At 41.3% G+C, this 23,230-nt stretch overlaps 1 protein-coding gene across 3 annotated transcripts in view; it reads left to right on the top strand.

The window, feature by feature from the left end:
• zranb3 (zinc finger, RAN-binding domain containing 3) overlaps window positions 1–23,230 on the top strand; it is an 82,129-nt gene that overhangs the window by 50,126 nt on the left and 8,773 nt on the right. For all 3 annotated transcript variants that reach the window (XR_008413680.1, XM_053853936.1, XM_053853937.1), the window contains exons 16-18: window positions 4,790–4,894; window positions 11,537–11,679; window positions 20,745–20,885. Coding sequence is in view for 2 of the 3 variants with exons in the window: in XM_053853936.1 (XP_053709911.1) it covers window positions 4,790–4,894; window positions 11,537–11,679; window positions 20,745–20,885 (389 nt within the window). In the remaining variant the exon portion in view is untranslated. The remainder of the gene's footprint in view (window positions 1–4,789; window positions 4,895–11,536; window positions 11,680–20,744; window positions 20,886–23,230) is intronic.

Below are 23,230 nucleotides of genomic sequence, written 5' to 3' on the forward strand. Positions count from 1 at the left end.
TGCCATTTTTTAGGTGTGCTGCTAAAAAACTGGGCTTTTTATTTCTCATGTTTCTTAGTTTAGGGTGTCCGCATGATGCCCAGATGCCCCTCTGTCTAAAAGCCTGCCCCTCACTCTGCAAGCCTTCAGCCAAGCCTCACCAAGATTTTGCCTCTGGTGGCCCCCCGGGCAATTGAGTTTGGGCTTAGCCCTTGGCCTCGTTTTAAACTTGTATTCAACAGGAATGCCACCGAAGGAGGTGTCTTTGTAAAAGAAGAGCAACTGACTCTTCACTCTGCCTAATTGCTGTGTCTGACAAATGATTCTGCTCTTCACCTCCTCTTGAAGCATGTCCTGGCATCAGTGGTATTGAACCTTGGCTGTACTCGACGGGAGGGGTAAAATCATGGTTCAAATATGGAGAGCTGCATCCTGGCCTCAGACTAAGTGATAATAATGTGGGTCCTTAACTTCCACACTCGGGTAAAAACCAAAGGAACCACATAATTGTGCATAAGCAGTGGTCACCCACTGTTTTCTAAGGCCCTAAAGAAACATAAGGACAAATTGTTTTGCATGAGCTTCACATTGGTGTGGGATGGATTTACAATATGCAATGATAAGCTGCCCTGCAATAAATGGATCTCTTTAAGCAATCACTGTCCTTTTAAAGGCGCCTCCTACATCTGTAGAGATTGAGACTTGTTGTTAATGTGCCTTGGTCTGCACATATTTCAAAAGTAATGGCTGGAACTGGTTTATTATCCCAAGAAAGACATTTCAGCTCAGATTGCATGATTAGCTATTAGCGTCTAATGATCTGGTAAGAGTGCCGGGTTTTATGAAGGAGCTGCTTCGGTTTAGAAGAAAACTTGGCAGAAAATGATGGCAGCTTCAAAGGTAAAGCTCCCTGTTTAAGGTTCTTTAATGTATTTTGTTTGTCAGCTTCAAAGAGCTCGTCGCTCAGTTAACGTTGGTTTTGGTCAGAGTGGCAATAGATTAATTCTACTGTAGATGGATAGACATCTTATATGCACCCTTTATCATGCAGTTTAGCTTGGTATGTATTAGCTAGGCAATGGTAAGTTTATATTGTAAGAATTTGTTTAGTAGATTGATGTATCGACTAATATCCAACTACGTGGGTCTGTGCTCGGTATGTTGGCAGGTTGGTGGTTTCTTGGTTTTGTAAAGGTGAAGTAAAAAATGCATTGGCATCCTGACAAATCTCTCAAACAAACGCCAAATTGCCTCCAATATTGGTGCGCTGTTGTTAGTTCATTTAAGCGGGATTAGGCAGTTTAAGAGTATTTGCTTTTGGCAGCGCTGATGGTAAATGACTGTAATTGCAAGCTGACGTAAAGATGGGTCTCCTGTCCCGCCCCCCATCCCAGGTTTATTCATTTATGAGGAAAGACAAAAAAAAATGTAATCACAGATGGCAATATGCACAACACTGTCAAGCTCTAGAAACATCTATCATTCAACATTAGGAATCAAACTCTGTCATTCAGCTGATGAGGAGAGCCAGGATCCAGCAAGAGGCTGAAGCAGCTGCAAGACCTACGGACACAGATACTAAAACTTTATTTCGTCAGAAACCTGCAGTCAAAATACCGGATAAATGCCTGCTTTGTTTTGCCATTTTCACTTTGTGATGTAAAATGATTTGAAGGGTAAGAATAACATTTCTCATCATGTATAAATATAAATAGCACCTTATTAAAACACATAAATAAAACTGAACAAATCTATGCTTGTATCGGTGCCAATAAATCGGCCGACTGAGCCATCAGAACCTAAAATTGTGAACAGCTACAATGGCCCCTGTTAACTATACTGTATATTGGACGTCTACAGCACATTGAAATCCCAAACATGAAGAAACCCCCTAAATTTTTCCTGCCCAGTCACTACACACCTGACAGCCTCATGAGGGAATCCCTTTTTTTTAACAACACGTGCATCATTCAAGCTTCAACAATGTTTGGATAGAAGGAGCCACAAAATGGGATCCATCTATCTCTGACTGTTGGTAGCCAATAAAATATCTATTCTCTAAACACTGATAATGTGAAAATGTGCGTTTGCCTGCATAAATCAATTCAGCCGCTTTGTATTGATCTGAATTATGCATTTTCAGACAAATTGTCTCAGTATTGCAGGTCAAGGTCTTGGTTCGGTGCCATATTTCGAGATGGTAGCACAATAGCTTTTGAATAAATTAACCCAGTCTTTTCATATTGATCTCATCATACTATTATGAAATTATTGACCGAGTCTCTGAATTGCTAATCAGGAAAATATTGCAGCGTTTTCAGAATCAGATCAAGTCGCCGCAGAACTGTCTGCACTGTTCCTCAGCTGTCCTTTGTATTTATCCTCCAACTTTATCCACACTCATGTTCATGATTCCTCGAGGAGGCACACGAGGCGAAAACATGCTTGATCTGTAACTCCCAATGCACATCCTTTGACTGTCAAATATTAACTTTCTGACATTAACCTAGCACTGTTCTGCGCTTCAGCTCGAGTGGCTCTTGCTTCTGAAATCCTGATTGCTTGTTAAATGTCCCTGCTGTTGTCACAATGATTTCTTCTGAGTGAGACATAATCGTGAGGACAAGTAGCAGCTCAGGTGTCAAAGTAATCCGACTAATGAACCAGTAATAAGCAAAGTAATGTCCCGACTATACGTTTACTTTTTTCCAAGTGTAATTGTTCCATCAAAAGTGAGCCACGAAGGTATTATTGCGTATAACCACAGTGAGGTACGTCCTTGTGTGGCTGTGCCCCGCTCTCCTGCTCATGATATTCATTATTTCTAATGCGCGCAGGCTGTCACAAAGTACGCATTTTCTTCAAAGTAGCCCACATATAGCAGTAAAACGGGAAGAAAACACTAATGAGCTTCTTGGTTACCAAAGAAATTACTATGGCAACCAATGAAGAGAGAATTGGCCAGACTTCAGAATGTAAATGTAATTGGAAAGAAAGTAGAGACTCTATCATTAAGAGTGATTGCTTGGCTGAAAATACCTGTTGTTGAGCAAAGTCTGAGAGGTGGTGAGTGACGCATCAGACAAGTATGTATGTATATATTAGGGCTGTCAAAATGAACATGTTAAAAAAAAACGTGTTTCCTTTCAGTGAGTCTTAGTGGAACTAATATTTTTGAGGTTCGAATGACCCTCCGTCCCACCAGTAGAAAGCAGAGCAGAAGAAAGGGGTCACGGTCTTTTAAAAATTACATTTGTTTTAAAGTTATTTGACAAGTGCTGTGAGCATGTTGTTTAGCCTCTTCAGTGCCTCTGAGGTTAATCTAAAGAATGTTCTTGAAGTATCGGTTGGTTATGTTGGGTTGCTGGCGTAAACAAATGTTTGCATGCCAAAAGCATTTTTGGCCACTGTGAGAACATCTTCCTTAAATGTATATTTAGAACAGGTACAAGAAATGTGATTCATTTTCCATGAATTCCGACTGTAGTGCGATGAAGCGCAATTAAGAATTTTGATTTTTTTTCATCTCTCAATGTTGCATATCAAGTGGTTGAGTGTCCAGGAAAATCAAAAATTCTAATTCAAATTACTGTTGGATAATAAGGGAAGTCAGAAACATGAGTCAGTTTATTGGCACATATAGGTCAGTACAAATGTTTAAAGCCGTAACCAAAGCTACATTTGGCCTTAAGCATAAGTAAAAGGACAATTACCCATGGGAAAAGGTGCTGAACCTATGTCCACCAGTTTCTTTGTTTGAGCCTGAATCCCCTCTTCCTTAATGAAATAACCTCAGTGTCAGTTGAATTTTATTCCATACAGACACTTTCTGCAACATAGGATAAGCACTTCTTTGTAGTTTTCATAATTTCTCTGACGATAATTATTCAACATTATTATAATAATCACTCTATGTTTAAGGTGCTTATGTGTGTATGAATGAATGCTTTTTTGTTAGAAAAATAGTCTGCTTTTCATCCCTTCAAGCAAATCCTTGGCGACACGAAAATCAACTTCCATTACAAATCTGTCTTCCCTTACTGCAAGATCCCGCTGAATCAATGTGAAGTTGTGACTGAGGATTCATCCTTTTCAGCTGTAATTTGGTTATTCATTTGTAAGACCAAGACAAGGCTGCTGCTGTTGTTTCATTGTTAATTTGATTTCAGCTGTCATGAGATGGTGTACATTATTAGCAGTGGAGAAGATGATAAGCTGACAGTGATCGAGTGTGATCCTCCTAAGTGGCTTTTCAGTTAGCATCATTATGAACCATAGTCAACCACGACAAACTCTACAGAATACAGAGTGAAAACCCGCAGTTGGACACCATTCAGAAATGGCACATAACCCCATAATTCTTGGTTATTCGTGTGGTCATGTGATGCTAATATTAAGATGGTTGAGGCAAGATTCAGGCAGCTGAAGACAGAAATAGATCATTTTCTGCTACAAACAGCAGCTATTTTTACACACTTCTTGCACACACTTGATCCACTTCCCCACTTGTTGACATCTAAACTGTGAGGCCAGTCTGCTGGATCTAACAACGTACTATGTAAAGTTATTGAGTGTTTCCAACCTCACATGTTCATCAGTCGACCGAGTGAGAACATAATTATACCTCTTCTAGCTTTGCTGGCGACATCCTCCTTCCCAAAGTGGGTCCCACATTTGTGCTGTATTACTCCAAGACTGTCATGAAGAAGCATTTGGGCTTTTGTTTCCCTGTTCTCAGAACTGGTTACACCCCCTCCTCAAATCGTCTTGCTCAAGGCTGTCTCCTCCTGTCTGTCTCCTCATCTGTTAGGACGATACGCCGCTGAACTTGAGCTTCGTCCCTCTGGACATCAAACTTACCAACTGGGACGACCTGCCGGAGGCCTTCTGTCGGCGGAAGGAAAATCGAATACAGGTCTGCTCTTCCCGCTAGGCTGTGTGTATGTTTCTTACATGAGCTTTTGTCTTCATCATGTGTGTGAGTATGTGCTGGTGTGTCAAGTCAAGGGATCAGTGCACGCTTTCATATAACTCCTTAATGTCTTATTACTGTGCCTTCAAGGCAAATTTAGCTTCCAAGATAATACACAGAATAAACTGTCATTTTTCCCCTCTAACAAAACATCTATTGATTGCTATATGATTGTGCTTCCTTATGCGGATAGATCAACTAAATGATTAACTGGAAAGTTGTACCATGTTAAGGGTTTTAAATTAATCAAATGCATCCAAACCTGTATCGTACAAGTGTTATTGGCACTATGATAAGTGCAGGCATACTATTTTTAGCAGCCCTTTTTCATTCAAAATATGCTGTACTGTACTTTTGAGTTTACAGAGCAGGGTAAGAAAAATAATCCCTTTTTAAAGATGAAATCTCATCTGATCAAGCGTATTAAAACAAAGTGGAAACATCAAAACAAAATAACTTATAAACGTCATGGTTTTCACTGTGTTATTTGTGAACTAAAACTCCCTAAAGAAACGTCATAATGACTGAAGTCCATAGCTCCCGGAACTCGAGTCGCGCCTTCCAGTAAGACATGAAGAGATGGACCGTGTGAGGACGACTTGGATTGGAGGCAGATTTACTTCTTATGATTAAGAACTAGCCTTTTTACAAACACCAATTCAGTAAATTCCAATACCCTGAAATAATGAAAATAAAAATTAATGGAAAAGTTAAAAAATTCGAAGTAAGGCTGAAAATCCACAAAAAGAAGTTTTTACTGTTGCATGAGCTGGATGTTCTGCATACCGATAACAAGGTTTTGTGGATAAACACTGACGTCACGCTCCCGTCTGTCGGCACGTCACAACAGTACTGTCGCACTGCAAATTAGTGTACATTCAGCAAAAACTCTTCAGATTATAACACAAAATCGTCTCTCACTAATTGGCAGTGAACAATGGTGGAGACTGCAGACATGCACACACTCTTCAGAGAAGCCAGTCGCAAACACAAGTTTGACATTTAGAGCGAAGGTTTATTTTCCTAAACCACTATCGCACTGATTGCTCTCTGTGGTGTCGATGGAGCAGGAAGCAGGTGACTACACACAGCTAGAAACACACGTCTCCGGACATTCTCTCATGTCTCTGACTCATCCACATGGTTGGAAAACAGCAGAAACTGCGTAGTTTTTACGGGACACATTTTTGAAACCAGCATAGAAAATGATCAGATAGGAAAATGTGCAGCGTTGTGTAGGTGTAGCTTGATGCTCCTCTGGATGGCATACAGCAAAGAAACGTGTGTTGTTAGTTCTGTGTCAGAGACACTCTCTGATGACATCATCTCATGCTGCACTCTCCTTTCAATGATTGCAGAATAATAAATGGAATTAGGGTGTAAGTTCTCTTACAACATTATCACTAGCTTTGCTAAAAATATCAAAACATTCCGATGGAAAGCCCATTAGTGACAGCAGCAACAGCTTTGTGGTCCTTTTCTTGTCATGGTTGCAATGGTCTTTGACGGTCTCCGATTCTGTCTCTCCACGCAACATGGGCAAGACTATTTTAATTCAGAAAATATGTCGGCGCCCTCACTGTCTGACCCGGCAGGCAGTGCAAGGGTTACACTCACACTCATCAGTTCACAGATATACCCAGGTGTCTAGCCAACACCTATAACCCATCACACATACATGACACAGCATGTCTTTCATTCAGCAGTTTTTGACTTGACACTTAATCGCTCTGCTCCTGGTCTGTGTTATCTGGGCCACACATCAAGGTGACTGAATCTTGTCAGTGATAGTTCCTGTTATTGCACATTGTCTGATATGCTGCTCTAGTTTGTGTTTTGCTTTCTCCTGTCTGCTGTTTATTTACTGTTGTGATGTACAGTATGGTGTTGTTTGACATAATAGTTAATATTTTTCTGGCCTTTGTTTCACTCCCTCCCAGTCTTGATATTGACTTGGCCTCAGTTTGGCCCTCTTGTGCTCTGCTCTGCATTCAGCAGGGTCGCAAAAGGAAGCGCTCCAACTAAGACCATTAAGTTGTCTTTTTTATGATTTGCAAGCGCTCAATCAAATGATTTAAGTTGCCCTTTCTTTTGATTTCTGGATGTGTGTCGATGTGTGTGCTGTTGTATGGTTTGCTGGCTGCTGGGATGAACCCCCCCAAAGATAAGATGGCTGCCATGTGCAAGCTAATGTGTACTTCGTTTGACTAGTCATTTTAAAGGCAGTTGGACTGAACGTCCGGTTGTGTCAGTGTTGCTTAGTGTTTGTTTTTGGTTTGCATGCATTCTGCATCATGTAACCATTGTAACCATTGATCTCAAAACTTTCACTGAACTTGTCTTCAGAGTCATTTCAGTCATTTGTGCTCAGCTTGAACGTCTGGAATAAGCATCTTCTTCCTGTTGCTGCTACACCGAGCCAGTATTGTCGTTCAACAGGTAAAGATGCAGCTGTAAAGAGTTATCACTTCTGACTGATCAGTCTGCCACTGTGTTGTGACTACTGATCATGAAGAGGAAGTGCTGCCCCACACCATCGACAGTCTGACAGATGGATGGAACAGGGACACCGACTTCCACCTCTGCAAGGCCTGCAGCGAGACAGACAAGACGAGGTGGGGATGATGGAGAGGGGCGAAAAAAGAGGAGGCGTTTACGGCTTTGGCCATCCTGGGCTGTATCAAGGCAACCAGCGAAAGAAAAAGTACCTTTTTATGATGGTCATTAAAGGAGACAGATTATCGCCTCCAACTACCCGACACAGCCAACCAGCTAATATTAAATCCTGCAATCTGCCACAGCAGTAACTGAGCGTGTGACAGACCTCCCACCTGTCACGTTGTTTATGTTGGTTTGTAAAAGGCAGGCGTGAGCTGCATCCATCCTCCGACCCATCAATTACGCCCTGTTGCTTTTCAATTGTCCATCAGGTTCGATACCAGGCGCACAGATTAGCGTGGGCTGCCGCTGACCCTCTGGTCAAAGTTGCTGCAGCAGTAGTAGCATATTCTGTTCTTGTAATGTGTGTTCTTTCCAGAAAGTGTTGCATAGTCATTGTTCAATCAATGCTATACCAGAGCCTTCTCAAATCTATCTGCTAAATGGTGAAGAAGCTTGACTAATTCGCAGTATTTTTATCAGGACAAAAAAGCTTTTCTTTTCAGTTTATTGGCCTAAGTCTCTTACAAAAAGTGGGATTGACATCCAGCGTCATGGTGATGAATGAAAGATCTTCTGGTTTCACCCAGACAGTCTGCGATCCTCACTTATTAACCCGAGTGACCTTTGGTAGAACGGCAAGCTGAAAGCACCATCCCACTCACGCTTATCAGCTCTTCTTGACTTGTGTCTGACGACCTCGTCCAACTGCAGCCATCAGGATCTTTCATTTAAATCGCCCATTTCTCAGATTCCAAAGTCAGTTGCACAGGTCAAATTTGATGCAGATGTAGTCATTTTAAGAAAAACATTCAGGTGGTACAGACTGACTACATAGACACACTAGATTGGAATGTTGACATCTTTTGGGACGGTGTACCTCATGTTCTCGACCTAATCATGTTTGGAAATATCTTCCTTTCAACAAAATAAGTTTAACGCTCAGTGTTTCCTCACCTTTGTACTGTATATTTCATGCAGGACAAGTTGCAGTCATAGTTCTCCAATCCATGAGCTGGTCTTTTCTTTGCTCGCAGTGTCTCCCCATCTTTCCTAAAGTTAGTGTGGTACCTCTTTGGTTGTCATATGATACTGTTGCGTCCATTTCGCTCGATGTTGAGCCTGCGGTGGAGTCCTATAATAGGAACTGATGTTTTCAATGTTTCAACTTGCTGATTTTTTTGTTTCTTAATTACAATGTCAGTGTTCATGTTCATGCAATTGACTTAAGGACAATTTAGCCTTTTGGAAAAATGTTCATATCAAATTCAAATTCAGAAACCTTTTCTGATCCCTGTCAAACTTGACCAGTGAGTTTTAACTAATCTTGCGCCATTAATTGACCATTAATCCCTACCATACTTAATTTCACCCTCATTTTAGCCTATATAATGCCTCATGTAGTGGCTAACATCAGTTGCTGGGATGAAAATACAAATAAGACCTGAAAATATAATCCAGATTGTACTTGCAATGTAAAAAATACTGTTCCACTGAAATGAAAATTTGTGGCCAAAGCTGATTAATATTTAAAATGCTTCGCCAAACACAGATTTTTTTTTTTTTTTAATGTATGTATGTATGTATTTTTATACGGTTTTCAAAGAACCTAAATATTTAGACATTGGAATGTGTTGGATTTTTTTTTTATTATTTTAGTTAAAAAAATAAACAAAAACATTTTTTTCCTTATATAATAGGCTGCTAATGCAAAGAGAAGGCCCGAGATACCTTGGTAGAACACCCATTGCAAACTGCAGTCCTAATCTCGCTCTCCAACTCTTTAAAATATCCAAGAATTTCAACAGTGTATGCAGGCTTTGGATCACAATGAGGCGTCGCCATGACGATGGTGGTAACAGGGCGTACTTGATACTTGACGTCATGGACGGCAAAGAGCAGTCATGTGATCCAAGGGTCGGAAAGTCAATTGGACTGCACCTGTTCCGTCACCGGCCACCTATCGGTGCTGTCACTGATGAAGTTCTGGATTGTGTTACCTGGTTTCTACTACAGCACCTCTGACAGTGGAGTAGTGGGTTGCCAGAATTTTGCCACTGGTCTAGCAGAGCTCCTTTCCCCTCTGCAGCACAGCTGTGTATGAAGTAAAGCACATTCTAGCACACAGCATGGTTGATTTCATTTTATTTTTGGTGACTTTTCACCACAGAAACACAATGTTGTTTTTTTGTTGCACTACTCAGCCACTGAATATTCAGTGCATCCAGAGAAAATCCAATCCTTTTGATTTTTCCTTTTGTGGTGACCTTTGACCAGGAACAACACACAAACCACTGGTTCAATGAAAGCAGTGATTGTCACTTGTTCAAATCCACTGTGTGGATGATGATCACCGAGCCTTGTGGAAATCTGATAAAGTTGTAAATAGGTCAGGTTTGACCCGAGCACAGAGTGAGGGGTTTATCAGTGTGACTTACCCAGTTCTCAGTATTTAAACTGCAAACCTCACTGAGAGGCTTCAGAACTACCCTCCTGATTCATTTAAAATAATTTATTTTCAAGTCTTACACCTCTGCTGTAAAACTGTACAAACCAATATCAGGTTGCTGTGTTGGCAGAGTAATTCTGCCCAGATCATCTGCAGTGGAGAGAGGCTGAGCATGAAAACCCACACTTCAAACTAATGATTTGACAGTGTTGATGTCACAAAAACTACAGTGCTGTTTTAGTTACTTTTTAGACTCAAGTGGAACATATTCTGACCATTTGGAGCCCAATATAGTTTATATTAACTACATTAGGAATGGTGTGGTGGAAACATTGGTTTACTTGGTTACATTGACTTGTGTGGAAATGTGGGGAAATAAATAATTTGGAAGGTCAGTAGATTACATTTGCAATCTCAATTAATCCAACTAAAGTTGAGTTAGCTCCTACAACCCAACATAACATTCTTTAGAAGAACCTCAGTGGCTCTGAAGAGGCTCAACAACATACTGACAGTGTCACACAGTGAACAATACTGGCCACTCTGGTGTTGATCTGTGTTTGGTGTTCATCTTCCTTTAAGTTGCGTCTAGAACAGATGTGAAATGTGCGTATCATTTGCCATGAATCGCGAGTTAATGCGACTTCAGAGTGATTGAGAATAAAAAAAAAAATCAGTTAACAGCCATAATAGTAATAATAATAATAATAATAATAATAATAATGTAATATATAGTTATCAAGCAACATGGCGTCTTCGGTGGAATTTTTGTTTCCCTGGAAAACACCCACTAATTCCTTTTACTCGGATCTTATTGTTATTGTGACAGTCACCAGTTGCTTGTTTTATTGTCTTTGTAAGCAAAATACCTATTTTACTTCACAACTGTTTATTGTTGACTGTGGCTTATTCATTATCATTAACCATATGAAGCAGCGGTGCTGATTTTCATCCACGGCACATTTTGATTCACACAGTTCTTTAAAATCACGTTTCTGTTTTTTTTTTTTGCTTTTTTTTCATTCATTCATTCATTCATAGTCTTTTCTATCTTAATACATATTTGGTCTGCTCTGATGACACCTGCCCTTTCTTTCATAATAATTGTGATCTAAAGCTGAACTTTCAGCAACGCAATGGAGGCTGCCGTGATTGCTTTGAAATGATTTCTGTAACAAATTGATCTGCACACAAATATTTTAGATTTTTTTTTAAAGGAAGAAGGGACCATCTTTTCATAAAACAAAAAGCACTTCTTTATATAGATGAATTACCTATTAGAGCCAGGTATTTGGTTTCCTTGAAAACGTATATTACCTTCTCTCTCAAGGTTATCATTTTCAGCGATTTGCAGACAAATTATATTTTTTTTCTTATCTCAAAGCCCGAAATATCAATTCTTTTGAAGATGGAGTTTAGCGGTTAGGTTTAGGTTAAACTTGAAATTGAATATGAAGTGATATGTCATCTCCCTGCAGGTTCTGCGCTTGGTTCAGGAGTGGAGCAGCCTGGCAGCCATGAAGCAGAAGCTGCTCCGTCGCAGCGGACTCCTTTTCCACAGCCCGACTCTTGGCTTGCAGCAGCTGGCCTCTACCCAACGCCCTCACACCAGCACCAAGAGGTCAGATCTCTAGCAGGAAATATGTTCTTGAAGAAATGATGCAACTTTTGACTTTTAAAAAACTTTGAACTGTTCTTTACTAGCATGAGCAGTATTGACATGCATTTACATTCATAACTGTGTAGCCAGGACCTGAATAAATAGGGCTGTCGATAGATTAAATTATATAAATATATATGTTATATATATAAATAAATTATAATCTTGATAAATCACACTAAAGTTTATTAACTTGTGATTAATGCAAATTACTCAAACATTGTGTATCTGTTTGAAACGTAGCTGAAAGGAAGGTGTTTTCAACACCAGCTAACACCACAACATTGTAAACAATATTGGCCACTCTGCCGTTGATAACATCTTTACAAAATGTGGGATTCTGTTGCCATTGAATCACGAGTTAACTCAACTTTGGTGCCAAGAATTAAGATTCAGGCCCAATCCCATTTCTCACCCTTAACACTAGCACTTGTTTCTGAGTGCCCTCCACTATGAAGTGCCCACCTACGACAAAGTGAGAAGCGATTGACATCCCTGACAATTTGGTTACGTAAGCGTCATTGGCTCCTGTGGTGCGTTTTGTTTACTGTATCTCGAGTGTTGGAGACGTTTTGGAACAGCAGCTACAGCGTTTTTGTAACCTCTTGCATCAACGCTGATAATCTTACTTTGTTTGGGAAACCAACAGAGAAGAAATGGGTGGAGCTGAAGCTGGCTTTGCCCCTTTTTGTGGTGATACATCTGTTAGGGGTATGTGGAAGTTAACGTAACCTGATCAACTACATATATATGACACATGTTGGAGTGGAGGTCATGATAACATGAACCACAGAGCTAACTCATTTTAAATCGTGGTGATAATGAATCTGATGAGGATCCACGTTTGAGGACCATGACTGTCATCAGCATTGAGCGTGGGGTCGGGGAGGCTCGACGCCTGTGCGTTTTGTTTATGTTTATGTTTACTTTCTCAACTATTTTCCTGTATGAACGATCATCTCAACTGCAACTTGACCAAAACCACGGCTGCTTGCCACACAGCAAAAAACAAAACTCAATCCTATTTCCAGTTCTGCGGCTCATATGGTGTGAGTCATTTGTGCATTCTGTATTAAATCTATTTCATAGCTGTGCAGCGTGGCTCTAAAACCACATTTAAATCCTGGTTAGAGTGAGAGTTGGGACAGGCCCTAAAAATTGATATCTACTGACAGCCCTCTGTATATACAATAAATATCCATCTGAATTTCAGAGGAAATAAGGAGATAGATGTATATTTAAATTTGATGATAAAACGTTGGCCTTGTCTAAGAGTCGCCACTGAAACAGTTGAATGACCCACTAATAAGAAGCTACACACTGCTTCTTTGACGTCCACTGCTCCTAAATTCTGAGGGAGAGTAGAGAATACTCCTCCATGAGGGAGCCAGTAATAAATAAGTGCAACACAACAATGTATATACAGTCACTGCAAATGGCGGAATAAATTAGTTTCCAGCATTATGTGAGAAAGCAATAGAGCAAGTGTGAGATTTCACAGGAAACGCAAGCAGATTTGTTAATATTAACTGCCACAGGCGTCTGGGAAGGAAGAAGTAGTTGCGTGTGTGAGTGGGTGTATGGAAAGATGTCAGCTGAAGTGTGAGGGTGGATGGGATGAGTACTCTGAGTGTGTGTGTGTGTGTGTGTGTGTGTGTGTGTGTGTGTGTGTGTGTGTGTGTGTGTGTGTGTGTGTGTGTGTGTGTGTGTGTGTGTGTGTGTGTGTGTGTGTGTGTGTGTGTGTGTGTGTGTGTGTGTGTGTGTGTGTGTGTTATTTCTGACAAACAAGCGTTGTTGCTGACACACTAATTACAGCTGCAGTGGATAAAAGCAGGGAGAGTTTTGCCAATTACAGGGTGTGTGCCTGCCTGTGTGTGTTAGAGAGGCGCAACCAGGGAACACATTTCTGTGCATGAACCTAATCAAGGTGAGAGTAGGAGGCAATTGGCCCAGTCTGATTTGATACCTGTTTGATATATTCACTCATCAGAACCAATCAAGCGCCAGCCTGGGCTCGGAGGAGCGATCGCGGCTCACCTTCCTCGCCCTGAGGCGCTCACTTTTCACCAGCTGCAAATATAATGTACCATCATAATGCTGTGAGGGCGATTAGCCGTGATTCTAGAAGTGTTGAGAAGATTTTCATCTGGTTTGTGTTCCTCCTGATCCCAGCTCACACAGACGTCATTGTAGAAGTCGAATGTGATCTTTAATCCAAGTGATTTCTTTTAAGTTGTGCTCATTTTTTAAAAGTGCTGCAGAAACGTTTTCTAGTCGAATTATCTCGAACTTGAATCCTCATTGCCTTTGTTTTATGTACGCAGTTTGTATACGTTTTGTATTGGGTTGCCTCTCCATGTCGTCTTAGCAAATGCATTTGTGGAACCTGCTTCTGGGACCTTAACCACCCAGCGTCCTAGTTTCTACAAGCCATACACAAAACTAATTGACTTGAACTTGAAAAGTTCTCCATGGCGGCATGCTTCTTTATGCGCAACACATCTTCTCTCACATGGTGAAAGATGTTGACGTTGGGAAACGAAGGAAGCCTTTTGACGCATTTATCTTCAATAGAAGCACACACGAATCTAGACTCCGTGGGCCGCACGACTCGTAAAAGAAAGACAGAAGTTGGGGTTAAGTAAGCCATGGGATGGCGCTGCTCTCGTTCTGCATGCAACAATGTGTCAATTGCTATTTGAAGCCCCTCTGACAGCTGTGCATTTCAGTCACCATGACTGACACGCACTGAGTCTCTCACTTCAGTCAGTCTACTTCTTAAGGACGTGCTAAGGACGACCAAGAGGCACTTACTGTAGGTGAGGTGCTTATGTAGATAAAGAGTTAAAGCAGCTGGGCTGCAAACATGGCTGAAGAGCTTAAAAAGCTGAAGTGCTTGTCACCGCTTGATCTGGTCCACCTGCCGGATGTGCTCCTTAAAATCTGGTATCAACTGATGTTTACTGTTGAGCGCATGTGCTGCGCAACTTTGACCAAACCTGATGTGGACCTGAAGATAACTACATGCATGCGCGAGTGTTCACTGTGACGTTGTCTTGTCGTGTTTGTTGCATAATGATAATCTGTCGCTGCCTGATCTGGTCCGTCGCTTCATAAACCTTGTTCAGCAAAAGTGTAAAAAAGGGCCACAAGAGCTCACTCCTGCTCCTCCAAGTCTATGTGAAACAAATATAAAGAGAAATGCTTCCCAAACACAAATGTATCGGACGCAAAGCATTGCGCAGGTCAAATGTATCTGAGGAGCTTGAAATGACTATTGATTCAAAAATGCTGGATTAAAAAAATAGAATATCAAATAAACATGTACAATTTCCAGATTACAATGTTAAATGTAGACTATTTTAATGATTTATTTAAAAAAATAACTTCACAAAGTTGCACAATAAAACGCAGCGCATAAGCTCAGCAGTTAACGTCAGTAGAACTTGCCTATGCACGTTACTAACTTTCGGTTACATCAGGCAGGCAGACCACTTCACCGTGTTTATGTGAACGGCTAGTATAGCTGACATGCTAATGTAGTGAGAAGCTAGCGGTTTTGCAGTCGCACTACCGCACTGTTGCGTGTAAGAGAGAGCTGAGCCAAACGGCAAAGCTCTCTGTTTACGGATCGATCTTCATCCCAACCCTCGTTTTATTACGCAAGCAGATGCCGGTGAAGGTGTGAAAGAAACAATCGTGACAATTGGCGCTATTTACATTCTCCAATTGCCTCTCTTTTTAGACAGATAAAATTTTTATGGCAGTAGACTTTTATTCTTGCGAGATTCAAATCGCAAAAGCATACACTTGAGGTTTCTGAGGAACAATGTGTGCTGTACATACGGTGGAAGACAAAGCAAGAGGCGTGTGCGTGTTTCACTCAAAAAAAGAAAGGAATAATAACATCCGTCTTTCCAGTCCTTCACCGGCATCTGACAGTGAATGTGACAGTAGCGCCTGTGCCTCACAAAAGCCTCTGCTGGGAAGCTCGATCAATCAGAGCCGCCGTCCTGACCAGACCAGCGAGGCAGCTTGTTAGTTTGATTGCGCACACCTGAGCAAGGTGCGACCCCGACACTGTCGCACAAGTGGAGACAGGCGTCGTTGTGTGGCAGGTCTGCAGGTTCCCTGTCAGCAGGGCTGCAATCACTCTCCTGCAGCTGCGCATCAACTGGCCCAACTGGTCTACTTAAATCACTGCAACTGCTGTTGTCAGTCAGTGCTGCGGCCTCCTCTTCACACGTGTGCTGGCAGCAGCATCTAAGTCAAAGCGCTTTATGTTCATCCTGAAAATGATGCAATATCATATGAGCCATCCACGTGATTTTTGTCAACATGCGGTAAGGGTGCTTGACAAATATGCTATTTTTGCTTGCCTTGTCAATGGTTTGACCTCACTTAGTTGAGTTCCCCTTGCTTTCGCTGATGTGTCATCAATGTGAATGTGTTAGACCCAGAGTTCACTTATGCTGCAAAGACAAGTCGACAATGGCCACTATCATCGACTATTAAATTAGTCGCCGACGGGTTCGTGGGTCAACTTGTCATGATGTCATCCCTCTCGCCACAAAAGGCTGAAACTTCAGGACCACTGGGACCCAAATACCCCAAATACTGGACCATTTCAATTTAAAGAAAACACATCAAAGCACACACTCCAGAGATTTTTGTTGTTTTTACGGGCAGCATTTGGACATTATGTCCCTCTCTGGGGAACGGTCAAGGTCAGAAACATGTTCTTAAGTTAAACATTTGAGGCAGACTTTATTCTTCAGACCAGAATCTGGACTGAAGTCAAATTATACCAAGGATCCATGTAGGATCCACTTCTGCTAACTACAGCTAATGGCTTTTCTGAGGTTGTAGATCAGGGGTCTAGAACCTATGGCTGATGACATCAGTTGGCTAGCGCAGACTCATTGATATGAGAGAATGCAGTTTCCCTAACCTCAGACCAGTTTGTCCATGATGTTCAGCTGTTATTAATATAACGTGAATAGCTCTGGCATGTAAGGTGCCACCACTCTCAACAACAAGCTCAGTTGCTGTGACTTCCCATGATGCTCTGCAGCCCAGTCAACGCTTCACAGTCGTTGTGCGCTGAACATGAACGTCTACCGGTGAACAAGCTTCATGCTGCTAAGATTGAGCTTCATCACATCAGACCAATGAAATTCACAGCGTTTTATGAACTTTAAACTGCAAAAACTATTGTTTTCGTCCATGTATTCTCATTTTTCCCCACGAGTGCTGAACTGCTCAGCTGTCCTGCTGTGGTGACGGAGCCATGTTGTAGTTACAACCACTGTGGTTGACTGCAAATCATCATTTTATTATGTTCAGGTCACCGTATTGTTATCAGGATCACTCTCCGAGTATTGTTGGGAGCGATGGGACCATGCTACTCCACTGTTGATGTTTGACCAAGGTTGTTTAGCTGAACTGCTGCAAGCATCTTGTTCCACATAGGTGGATCTCAAGTAATGAAAGTGCACTCAATACATGTAGCATGCTTCGTGTTACTTGTAAAGTTGTCAGTACTCGGTAGATCTCAATAGACACTGGCGACTGCCAAGATGTCTGCTTGAGTATAACACTGTTCCTCTAATGTTGTTGTAACTTCTAAAAAAAATGACAAAATTGTTGGTCCTTATTTTCCTGTTTTGTAGTATTCAGCATGAGAACATTTTATGGCTCTCATGGAATTACATTTTTAAATGTGCAGGATGTTTGGCTCTCTCAGTCTAATAGGTTCCTGAGCCCAGTTGTAAATGCTGGATTAAAACCATCAATGTGGTAAATAGTTGTACTAGGTTGTACAGCTGTGATGAAAGTTGTAGTTATTTCATCCAGATTCAGCTTTGTTTTCCTGAGCGTAGGTTTGTGATGGCACAGACTCTGTCACACAAACAATGAAGCTCCAAAAATGTACTGACATCAGGTGTTCTTGTTACTTATTACACACTGCTATGTGTATACATAAAGAGTAAATATGAATACACCACAGTAACCACCAAATTTCTCCGGACACCCACATCGTTTTTTTGTAACCATCACTCATATTATTATTTCAAATGAGTAGCATATAAATGCACTTACTTATATCACATTTTTCATGCTTATCCTGCAAGGGCTTTACACTAAGTCACCCATTCCCACACATAAACACGTCAGGAACCGGGTTCGAACCAGCCACCACTCAGTCACAAGCTGACCGCTCTACCATCTGAGCTGTGTAGCCCCATATGATTCAACTTTTGTTTTTAGATTAGGAAATGAAGATTTCTACTATCAATGGGAGGATCACTATAAAACATATAAATCAGAGTCGCTTCATGAATAGAATCTGCAGCCATATATTGGACATTAGCGGATGCTGTACACAGATCCTATTATATACATGCATTTCAACAAAATAAACATGTTCACCTGTATCTTGAAGGCACTGTTAAAAGGCCATTTCACTTTAAAAGTCTTTTTAGATAGACAGTGCAATATTGCTAAGACCAACACAAATCCTAAAAGTATAGACAACACAAAGCGGCGAGACACTCTCTGAACAATGTGATTTGTAACTAAAGTTTCCAATCATATGCTGAAGCCACACAGCAACATGCAAACACACTCCTCCGCTCCCAGGAGCTCAGTTGGACTCCAGTTTAGTTTCTCTCTTCATCCAGCCTCAGTGCTGAGAGTGTTTGAAGCGAAGAAAGCTTTTGTGTTTGATGGAGACTTACCTTCTTCCTCATCTGCTCTCTGCTTCCACACAAACCTCTTCTCTTTCATCTGTTGCCCACGCGTTCTGCCTTCTGTTTTCTGCCTTTCCTTTTACCTCCTTCCCTACTCTCTCCAAAGAATGTTCTTTGGCCAGATGGAGGTGGTGGGAATGTATAGAGATGTAAGTGCACACCCGCAGGGGCCCAATACACTCACTGACAAGTGAGTGCTGCTTGTGTGTATTTTCAAGCAGATATTTCAAATTTGGCAACGATCGACGCTCTCCTCACAAGATTTAAAAATAGCTTTCAGAGTTATCAAGATTTGGATGAGGCTGTGAACAATGTGTTTTGTCCTCGACCCTTCAACGGAGGTCTGATCTGAGATCAAGTGGCTGGAGAGTATTATTTATTTTGATGTCAGCCAATATAATTCTTAAGTCATGGAAGTTGTTTTATTCATTCAAGTGTAACAGTTGTTGTTTCTGCTGCTTCTGTGCCTTTCTAATGTAAATAGAGTAGAGGTGAGACTCAATTAAAAGTATAACTAAGTAAGTTAAGTAGTTTTATAGAATAAATCGTAGCATTTTAATATTTGACTCCAGAATGATCAAACCTAAGTTGAATTTGCTGAGCTTTAACATCTTGTTGGAAGTCAACACATCTTCACTCTCATGGTGCTATATATTGACGTTGCCAAAGGCGTCAGTTTGTTTTGAGAAGTCGGGGGCGATGATTATAATGGGTTTTACTTTGGATTAGGCTGCTACAACAGCATCTGTGACATACTCGCTACATGTTTTAAGTGAAATATAACTCCTTTTATGTCTGTAAAAATGTATTCTTTCTCATGAATTCCCCTTCAGTGAGACTTACTTTGTGTCCACTTTAGGCCACCATAGGTCAAGCTACTTGCGCTACCTGCTTGAGCTGATCAGGCTGAAAAGTGTTGGAGGAGGCGGTGCTTGATGAGGCAGTTATCGCGACTGGAGGACGGAGAATTACCGCCATTGTTATGTCTTCTTCGTGTCTCATTAGGGCTTTGTAATGGATATCGGAAACATGCAGAAATATGCATGAAGTCAACGCATAGTATGGACAGAAGGTTCTGTCCGTATCCAGATCCGTACAAAACATTGAGCATAAAGTCGAAGAATGGCCTTTAAATTGACTGGAAACTTGCGTCCTACTCTGATGCCAAAGCCTTTTGTGTTTCATCTTAATAGCATTCTGTTTTCAATTGAAGCATGGCACCATGGGCAGAAGGAAATAAAGACTGAGGTTGGAGTTAGGTAATATGACAAATGTGTCACTATTTAATGCCCCTCAAACGGCCATGAGTTTCAGCCACGGTTGAACCTTCCAACATTTTTTGTGCTTCTATTCTGAAGTTTTATATTGTTAAACTTTCCGTCCATCTCATTTACACCCCTTCGCCATGGATGTTTCGTTCATGACATCACATTTCAAACAACTGTATGCATATTTATGAGGCAGAGACGAACAAATGTGAGTTGCCTGTTGACAAGGGTGAGCTCGCTGCATGGTTATTCAAGCTGTGAACTGGCTTACTGAATAGCTGACTGCAGCTCTAATATCATCTGACAAATGGGTGACGTGAGCTGAGCTGGACATAAAAATCCAGACTAACAGCGGATAAACTTCATGAGTGGCACGCACTAATAATAAAATCACATTTCATTGTGCAGCCTTGGCTCATACCGGATTGAAAACTGTGTTACCGTGCACATTGTTTTTGCCCAAAACAAACATATCAGGTATTTCTCTGCAATTCCTGTTGACTCTGACATTCTGGGGTCAATTTGATCTGTCCAACATTGACAGGTAGTGTTTTGTGCAATATTTCAACTTGCAAACCCAAGCACCTGTATTACAAGAGCCATAAACACTTTTGTCAGGGTAGATGGATTATTTTAGAAGGTTGATATCCCAGTGGAGATATTAGATTGCTGTTGCAGTGATGAGAAAATGTGTGTGTGTGTGTGTGTGTTCGTGCGCAGAAATGGAGGCTCGATATGAAAGAAAGAAATTTTAGAATATGCAGACACTACTGGGCTTGTGTGGGCGATGCTGCGTGTTTCATTCGTGTGGGAGAGTTCCAGGATTTACAGCAGTTCTGACGAATATATCGACCAGCTTGAGCAGCATTAGATTTCCTGTTTCACCTGGTGCTTCAGCGGTCCTCAGAGTGTTGAATGTAGCGCCGCCACTCTGACACAGCCCTCTTCATCAACCCCCTGTTATGTAACATCAACAAATCCTCATTTCGACCCTTTATTTTCACAGGTATCTCAGTCGAGACGAGGTTGCTCAAGAGTCCCTGAACAAAGTCCAGCAGGATGGAGGCAGCGTCCGGCTGGTCACCAAAGAAAACTTCTTCTCGAAGAGAAAGTCATCCTCATTACTTAAATCTCCTGCGGCTGAAAGGTAGGCGCGTCACTCTCGAAGTTTCATTATTGACATGCTGAATCCTTGAGGAAACAAAGGCCTAAGGATCCGATTCCAAATGAGACATTTATTCAATGCTTGTCAACCACTCAAAGAATGTTCAAGAACAGCACATTCCTCAAATCTGTGCCACATCTTATCGTGAAAACACATTTGTCAGTCAATTCACTATTTTCTCCCACGATCAGAAAGCGTTACTTGGATGTGCACTAAATGGATTTTTATATTTTTAGATAATCTTAGAAACCGACTATGCCCCATGCCTGGCTACCTGTAAAAAATAAACATGAATAATGTATTTGGTTTTGACTAGATTAGGGAACAGGAACATACGCTGCCAGAAACAAAATACTTCAAATTCATATATGCCAGGTATTAATCATTATCAAGTACTGGTTAACATCTTGTTAAGCCTGACTCTATTTTTACCCAGGAATGGTCACCAAAAATTCACTCTAGACAACACCGTACTTGCTGACTCATGACAGTAGAGTAACAACTTTCTGAATGTTAATATGTGTCCCCCAGTCTTAAGTGCAACCATCTATTTTAACCAGACATTTTTTAACTTCTTCAATCTTATCTTGCAAGACACACTGAACATCTTTGCAATGCTTTAGTGTTTAGCTGCCTTGTATCACAGTAACCTTGAACTCAGAAATCGAGCCAGTAGTCACCTGATTCGTTTCGTCACATTGTCATCCCTTCACCTGTCTCCTCTGAGACCAGGATGCGGGACACAGTAGCGCCACAGCACCTCACTGACCGTGACTGTGGTTCCACGCAGAGCGTAGCCCGACTAAGGCAATAGCCGGATTAAGCCACCGAGTATGATTGCATCATGTTCTCCCGGTTTACATGCAGCGCAGTGAAAATTGAATTATGAGTTGTTCACCTCCGTGACAAGGGGTGGCGCCAGGAGCTCTTCAGTGCTTCAGGTTCCTCTGACCATTGAGGAAGAGCGATGGAAGCTGACAGGTAGCAAGGAGTCGTTCCAGACTGATATATTTAGGGCTGGAATGATTAGTTGATGTCCTGCATGCTGTCGATGACATACTGCATCAGGTTATGCGCACAACTTCTCAATTATAAACAAGGTTTTTAAACATCACTAGAGCGTGATTACTCCAGAAGATTGTTTACTTATGCTGCGTAGCTGAAGCTCACACGGCCGCACATCACCCAGTCCCACCATAGTCCAGCTCCTGGCTGCATGCTAGCTTAGTCCAGCTATTATCCAGGCAGTTAAGTCCGAGAAAATTCCTATTTCTCTTCTGCAGCCGGACTAAGACGTTTACATGCATTTACATGCAAACTTGGCCGGACTAACACATTAATTTAATCATTTAAGTCATTCTGAGCGTATGTAAACATGCTCCATGTTGGGTTGGTAAATGCAGAGCACAATATAATAAATGCAATGGCCCCATCATGGCTGGAGGTAGTTGCCGTGGAAACTTCCACTTCCACCATCTCCGCACCCGTTCACCTTAGCAAATGTACCAAATGGAACAAGTTTGTGGTTGATGAGGTGATGAAGACTGGAGGTTTTTCAAAGGCTCAACTTCAAAAGCCAGTTGTTTCCACTCATAACTGACTGACTTTGACTTAGCATCTTAATTGTATCCCTTAACAGAAACAATATGGTCAAGTTGATGTTGCCAAAAGGTAATGCTGCAGCAAATTTTAAACTTTTAAATTAGTGCTCATATACGCTAGATTTGAAATTGATATATATTTACAAAAATTCAAAGACACTTCATTCTCTCCCATGTCACTGATTTTCCAGGCAGAAAGCATCAGAGATGAACCAGGGAGGCAAACATTCGCAGGCTGTGTGCTGTTTGCTGAGCGCATGTTGCGTGATTTCTGGGGTTTGAAGAACCAGCTCTCAGAGTAGCCTCATGCTGCGAAGGAAAGCTGCCAACATGCTCACCAGCTCACTGTGTATACGAATTTCCCATCCAATTCCAATGAAATTGAAGTATATTGCTTCATCATATTTATTTGGTCTCTCATCTATTGTTTTTCATGCTTTCCTCTGTAAAGCATTTCCTCTGGAATTTCACCATTAGCAGTCTGGGCAAGGCATTAAACGGGCTATTTCTGTTTCTACTCTTCATCCGCTGAACAACCTGGCACAGCTTGAGTCTCTTGGTGCTTCCACTATTTGGTGTCTTCTCAACTTTGAAGCGGCAAGGTTCCTTTTTTTTAACTTTTTTTTCTCCATTTCAATGATTAAATCTTTCTCTGTAGTGCAATGTCTCTTTGGCTCTTTGTTCCTCTTCTCTGTCACTCTGAATTGTAAACCATGAGGAAAGAGA

Source organism: Synchiropus splendidus, chromosome 1 (genome assembly GCF_027744825.2).
Source record: "Synchiropus splendidus isolate RoL2022-P1 chromosome 1, RoL_Sspl_1.0, whole genome shotgun sequence".
Lineage (NCBI taxonomy): Eukaryota > Metazoa > Chordata > Actinopteri > Syngnathiformes > Callionymidae > Synchiropus > Synchiropus splendidus.